Source organism: Tubulanus polymorphus, chromosome 12 (assembly GCF_964204645.1).
Source record: "Tubulanus polymorphus chromosome 12, tnTubPoly1.2, whole genome shotgun sequence".
In the NCBI taxonomy this organism is placed as follows: Eukaryota; Metazoa; Nemertea; class Palaeonemertea; order Tubulaniformes; family Tubulanidae; genus Tubulanus; species Tubulanus polymorphus.
Genome location: NC_134036.1, coordinates 6,536,835 through 6,544,236, shown reverse-complemented (window position 1 = coordinate 6,544,236; position 7,402 = coordinate 6,536,835). Strand labels below are relative to the sequence as shown.

General features: G+C 39.5%; 1 protein-coding gene across 1 annotated transcript; it reads right to left on the bottom strand.

Annotated features, from left to right (window-relative positions):
• Positions 1-707: 707 nt before the first annotated feature.
• LOC141914234 (uncharacterized) lies at positions 708-1,661 on the bottom strand. The gene has a single exon (XM_074805501.1). It carries the CDS (start codon positions 1,659-1,661, stop codon positions 708-710), a length of 954 nt encoding a protein of 317 aa, XP_074661602.1.
• Between the last annotated feature and the right edge of the window lie 5,741 nt (positions 1,662-7,402).

Below are 7,402 nucleotides of genomic sequence, written 5' to 3'. Positions count from 1 at the left end.
TGTTTTGAAATGGATTTCTATGTATGGGAGACTCCGCAAACATTCTCGAATTTACTGATTTTTAAGTCGCGTGCCGGGACCGGTCTCATTTCAATTTCTACGTCTGTCTGTTCTGCACCAGGATATTAAACTTAGATTTCTTTTACTGTAAGTTCACTGTTGGTTTATATTTTACAGATAACAGGGTGAAATCTACGTCTCATGATAGCCCTAGCGACGTGAGTCGATACATAGATCGGGATGGCTCTGAAACAGCTTAAAGAAATTAATGGTGAGTAGATTTACTGTTGATAATTCATTTTATAACAGCCCAATACCGGAAAAGCGATCTTTTCGACTGCTCGAAACAGAAAGACAAAAATGATCAGAAAAACTCTTTTCTTTTTGGGATTAAATTTTGAAATTTTTTTGAAAATTAATTTCGAAATCTATTTTTGATTTTTGGGAGAAAAATGAAATTAACTGTATTGTACACGTGTATCTTTTTTTCACAATTTAGTAGTAGATGCATGAGCCAGTTGGCCCTTTCATCCTCATTGTCCTCTTTGTGTCTCATTGCGCATATGCGGTTCGCCTTATAGTCGCAACTTGGTACAAATTCTATACATATAAATAGTGATTTAACAAATGAAAATTCTCCAGACATTCTCTAACAAATACACCGTAATGATTTTTCACGTTATAACGGATTGAGATGATATCAATTTCTATTGGTCCGATATTCTGCAACAGACTTTTGCGCAGAAATATTCGCGAATCTTTCTTCCCAGTAAAAGATATACGTAAAAGTTAACGACATAGTTACAAACGTGAAACTGGACGAATATATCGTAAAGAAATTGTTTCAGTCCGAAAGGGATCGGCGATAACGTGGTGATAGTGGACGGTAGCGTAAACGTCGCGAACGCCAGTGAAACCGTTACGAGCATTATCGTCGTACGTTTCGATTTCGTTGTTTTCCTATCGGACGATACGAATTTCGAACCCGCGAATAGTAACCGAATTACTATAACGGTATTCGACGCGATTATCACGGTTAACGGGACGATGTAAAGGTAGATGACGATTACGGTGAGGAATTGAAGTTGGTTAGACGATTCGTAGTAACAGCCGAGATACCGTTCCGAATACTGTTTCGACATTATGGGTAGGAAATATATGAACAGCGCGTTCGCCGCGGTTATAATCGTTATAGTAAATCTGGCGAATGTCGGTGTACATATCGAACGAGATGCGAACGGGAAGAACACGACGGCCGCGCGTTCCAGAGATATAGCTACTATCAACCAGGAACTAGTAGATGACGCGAGCGCCATTACAAACTCGTAGATCCGGCAACTGATCAGCGATTTCATCAGGAATATCGGATCTACGCGTTGATTGAACAGAGCGAATTGCAGGACGGGCATTAACGTGAAATTGATACAGATCACGAAATCAGTCAAAGACAAAACGATAAGATAGTTGACGTAAGATAAGTTGCGGAATCTTTGGGTCGTCATTATCAGGAAAGTAGCCGAATTTCCGAAGGCTCCTAACGCGAACAGAACGGCTAGAATGACTGATGACAAGTATCGGGATGCGCCGGATCTGTTTACCACGGACATGAGCACGATGAAACTAGCGTAAGGGCGACCAATTTGCGGCTGGGTAGAATTCATGATTGACGTTAATTTGAAGACTGACTATCTAAATACTTAAACGCGAATGAAAGCCGTGTATCATTTTTAGAAGTTCGCAGTTTATTCTCGGCACCGAAATTAAAAGTCGATGCTCAGAAATCTGACAGAATTAACTCAGTAGTCGAGATTTGTCATTGCGAAAAAATGAATATTCGCTATTCATTGTGAATGGTGAAATGTCATATCATAAACTATTCAAACGAATCGGGATATATTTGTATACAGTCTATGCGTTTCGAGTCGCAATGAACTCTTGCCAAGAGGAAGGACTCCCGATTTGATCCAGAAGGTAATGATACCGTGCATGGCTGTTTCTTTAGTTCAGGTTCATTTCCTTAGTAATCTACTGACCTGACCTGACTTCGGACACGCAACGCAGCATCGTAAAAGTGCAGACACGGTTCACTCACACTGAGTTGTTCAAAACATCGGTTAAGACATTCATACACGTAATCTTTGGATCAAAATTAGTATGATTGGACTTGGCCTTATATGTTCTGACCATGTTGCCGGTCCATAGACAACGTTTCAGAATGGTTCTTGGAGGGGAGGGGGACAGGCCCATTGCGCAGTTTTTCGGAATGGTTCCATAGCACAGACGGGAGCGGGTGTTCGAACTTCGCTGAATCACAGAATCACAGAATTGCCGAAACGCTCAATTCTGTGTTAATTATAATCCTTTGTCATTTCATTGATTTTTTTTCAAATAATTGTAAAACAGCAATGTAGGCTATAATAAATGATAAACAGCATATAAATGACAGCATATTTGATGACGGTAATGCCTTTAGAGCAAGATTAAAGATGTTAATAGCGCTCTAATATTGAATCGAATTCGCGGTAAGCGGCCTGGCAGGACAAACAAACGCCAGTTTATTTGTGACTATATCCAGCAGTCAACTATTTGATTCCAATCGTTGCCTCACATTACAATCGTCATGATTTGTTTTGTGTATTTTTCTATCATATCTGAAACGCGGGTTCCCAGGGCGAATCCCTGATAAAGCTGTAAGACATCGAAGTACCGATGACGTTAGCCGAAAGCCATTACCGCTCTCCGCAAAATACGTCCGGTTACCCTAGTCCAACTGAATTTTTAACGAATGTCACAAAATATATTCAATGAATCGATCTAATGATACACTTTCCTTAGAATATGTAAAATCTACATGGATTCAGCGTATTTAGAAATAAATTCAATGAATCAGCAAAATTGATATGATAATCAGCGTTTCAGCGTTTCAGTGATTCAGTGATTCAGCGATGTTCGAACACCCTTCACTGGCCCAAGCGCAGCCTCTTGGAATGGCTCTGGGGGCTGCGGATGCGTGCGTTCGTGGTAAATTTTATAAGCGAGCGTTCGAATAGGACATACGTTTGGGGAAGGGTAAACAAATAATGTAGTAACTTTGTACGGAGAGGGGCCAAAAAAATGTTCGTACTTCTCTGAGCGGGGCTCTCTTAAGGAAATGTATGTATATATGAGAGATATCAAAAAAATAATGTCAAACAGTGATTCTACAAAATGCAGAATCCTAATATCATCGTCGAGCGACTCTCGGAAATTTTCGATTTTAATGGTAGTCCCACAATTTAAGCATAATATCATGCAATTCGTTGGTTGATAGGAGGGGCTTTTTAAATGGACGTACGGGTGGTGTGGTCAATCTAGAATGTAAATAGATCGAACAAGGACGAGGGGCATAAAAGCGGCTGGGGCAGAATTTACTGTTAGTTATTTGAACGATAGGTTTTGTTCCACGGACAGGTCAGACGGAGTAGAGGAGGTGTGGGGTTGGTTCCAAGAACTCTAGACGTTCGAAGCAATTAGATTCATTTCCCGGCAAATTAAGAATATGAATGATTTTCGTTAGCAAAAAATATCAGCATGCGCCGATGTGGTGTGCTCACGACCAACATGCGATCAACGCGAAAGCCGTCCATTGGACGCGTATTCAGCCAGTATCCGAGTAGAAAAGTGAATTCATTTCATATTCGGTCAGTCCTGTGATAATTTATGGATTCGGGAGTCCAAAATCCAGTTCATTCTTCATTTAAAATGAACTTATTTTGAGAACGGGAGACCTTCTGCTCGTCACGCCAGTTGGGATACCTAGTATTGCGGGCTTCCCGTTTCTTTGATTAATCCATGTAATCGTTACTCCATTGAAACGATCTAATACTGACAACGGATGACTTACTGCTAGTCTCGCCATCTGATGGGATTGCTGGGTTTTTTTTTTAATATAATATTAGTTTATTGACATCATAAGAAAAGATGTTACAAAACATTATCTCGCCACGCGCCATGAACGGCATTTTGGGCAAGATGTAAATATGTAAATAAGTAAACATGTAAATACTATATATTTAGATGGCATAAACAACAAACAGAATAAAGTAAACGCAGTCATACGTAATTAAGAGTTTAAGAAAAACATGTTATAACATTCTCTCGTAATTTTCTAGAATGAGGTGCTGGTGCGCGGATTTTCAATTGCTTCGATTCATTTGACCGATTGTTTTATTCATGCACTATCGGATATTTTTTTCCGGCTTATTCGGATACGAGTGTTTGTTATGTTTTCCGACTGTTTCGCAGAAAACCCTTTTTACAGGTCCGTATATTTTATCTTTTTTCTAAGAATCCAGTCAGTAAGTGCGTCAATATATGAACCATGGGTTTATCATCTGAATTGTGTGACCTTTGACCGAAACGTAACACGTTTGCAATATCAAATATACTGGAACGTTAAAAGGAGGGGGGGTTTCGTTAATAGCTCAATTTTAGGCATTGTGTGCCTCAAAAATATCCAACATTTCATCAAAAGATGGAAAACATGTATATAAGTTACGATCAGGTTTAGTAAATTGCAGGAAATGCATTATTTGAATCTCCTTCCGGTTATTGGTGCTGATGACAGATATAGGCACTACGGCTGTGAAATTTAGCTCGGTATATTAATTTCGCGCAGGAGCAATCGGGTTACGTGACCTGAATGGCGCGCATTGAGTGTTGAGTCCAGGGAGCGATTGCCGACCGACGTGACATAATATCTTCCCCATCCCTAAGCAGTTATTGTAGATGTGGACACTCCGAGGTATTTCAGTAAATTGAGATTATTTAATGTTGTCAACTGAATATGTATCAGAGTAATATATATAGCTAGACTGTAGCAGTTAGTCTAATTGCCTCGATGTTGCCTGCGTTTAGTTTTTGCTCGTATGGATTTCATATCGATAGTCAGTATGGTGTAAAGAAAGGGATTGAGGGACGAGTTGATCGGTAAGAAAAGAACCGCCAGCCAAGCCGCCACTTGATTCGGTATTTCTACCCGTAATACGGCGCAAAACTGAACGATAATCAACGGCAGCCAGCAAAATAAATTACAAAGATTTATCACCAAACTCCTGCGTGCCAGAATCAGTTCGGTGGGATCAGCTCTACCAGAACCAGACCTGCTTCCTGATACGAGTCTGTACATTTGCGCATAAGTCGCCATTATCGTAGCAAGTATGACCGAGTTAACCACGGCAAAAATAGCGAATGAATATTCCCAGGCGTCGACATCAATTGAAATTAAATTTATTGCTAAACAAACTCCAGTAGTGCCGTAGAAGTTGTTTCCAAAGTAAGGAAAAGGTGTAAGAGGTAGTAATGCAATAGCACACAATAAAATCCAACATGTGCAACAAATAAAGCGCACATGTTTTGGAGATGTAATTTGGTTTCCAGAAAATGGATTAACGACATTTGAATATCTGTGACGTGTCATGATGAGTAAAAATATCAATGAACCTTCACAGGAAATAGTGACCACGACTCCAGCGAGACGACAAAACAAACTGTCCGTCCATGATTCTGAATAGAGAAAGTAAATTCCCTTATAAGTATAATCGGCTCCAGCGATCAGAAACAAATACATAGACATCATAAAATCGCACACAGCTACATTAATGATGATGATGTCCGAAGATTGATTTGAATAGAATCGAATCGTTTGAATGCGAAGAGAAATGACAATTCCGTTAGCGATAAAACTGAATGAAGCGATGACCCAAATAATAGCTCTGAGGACTGTGTTACCCATCAGATCAGAACAGGAGGAAAATTGATCGGCTTCCGGAAGGCACTGGTCAACATTCGGAGCCATGCAGCAAAATTTGTAAGCATCCGACCTTAGTGAGATTAACGATGTCAGATTGTCGAAAACCTTTCTGTCGACAGCAATAACTTTGTAGTTGTTGGTTACATCCAGGATTTCAAGTGAAATTAATCCAGAAAATGCGTAAAGCGAAATATGATGGATTCTGTTACTGTTGATATTCAATAACTGTAATGTAGATAAACCTCGAAACACATTCCTGCCAATAACCGACAAACTAAGTCCGTGAAGGTCGATAATTTTAAGTGACTTCAAATCTTTGAACGTATCATCCTCTAAATGACTTATTGGATTTTCAGTTATCAATAACTCTTTCAAACTGTACAAACCGGCGAATGTATTAGCAAATACAGACGTTATATTGTTGTTTGTAAGGTCTAATGTATGTAGATTATGCAGGTTTGAGAACGAGTTTGGTAAAATATATGACAATTCATTGTAGGAAATGTTGAGCATTCGCAAATAGATATACGAAAAGAATGTCGACATATCCAAGATAATTTCGTTATTTGACAAAATTAAAACTCGAGTTGATGCCGGGTAAAGACCGGTAATATTTGTTAAACCGGAATTTTTACAATCGATCAAATGACCTTGACACTTACAACCTTCACGACAGGTGACGTTACAGAAAGCCTCGTCATCAGTTGTATATTTACAATTTCCGACACCATTACAAACTTCAGATTGTGGAGTGCATCGATTTTCCTGACCACATTTAAACATTCCTGGACAGGAAAGTGCATCGCAGTTTAGTTCATCTTCTGAATTAGGACAATCTGATTGACCATCGCACACCTGTCTGATCGGTATACAGTACGATGCTGGACATTTTACAGTACCAGCTGGGCATTCAAATTCTTCACATCTCAACACGTGCTCGAGATTTCTACAAACTGGGAAACCATTCGTCATTCTTTCTAGAATACATCTGTGACGTCTTGAATAACAATGAGGAGAATTGAAAGAACATCTTTGTTCATCAGATTTCGCACAAAGATTTGTGAAGTTAGTCGTACAGTAGTTTTCATTATTACAATTAACCTTAGGATTCACTGTAACATTAGTAGCTAATACTAATTCATCTTCTTGGAGGCTTCCACTACAATCCACGACACCATCCTGATACAACTGAGAACTGATACAGTCACCACTGTTACATAGGAATCCCTTACACAGTTGAGCGATGCATCCCACTTCATCAGAACCGTCATTGCAATCAGTCACACTATCGCATCGTTTAGACATACTGACACATTGACCACTTTTACAGGAAAATTCTTCGGACAAACACGGGGAATAAATACACGAGTTCTCATCAGAACCTTCCACACAATCCTGTATGAAATCACAGAAACCACTTATGGATACAACCTGACCATCATTGCATTGAAACTGACTGTGTAAATTGATATCCGAACAATCGAGTTCATCTTCACCGTGTTGACAGTCGTGTCTGGTATCACATACGCGATGGTCGCTGATACATCTTTGATCGTTACATTCAAACTGCCACGATTTACAACCGCTTATAGAAGCTAACTCTTCATCAGT

Bases quoted from the DNA above. Each gene is read 5' to 3' on its own strand.
- LOC141914234 (XM_074805501.1), bottom strand. From the start codon at position 1,661: ATGAATTCTACCCAGCCGCAAATTGGTCGCCCTTACGCTAGTTTCATC.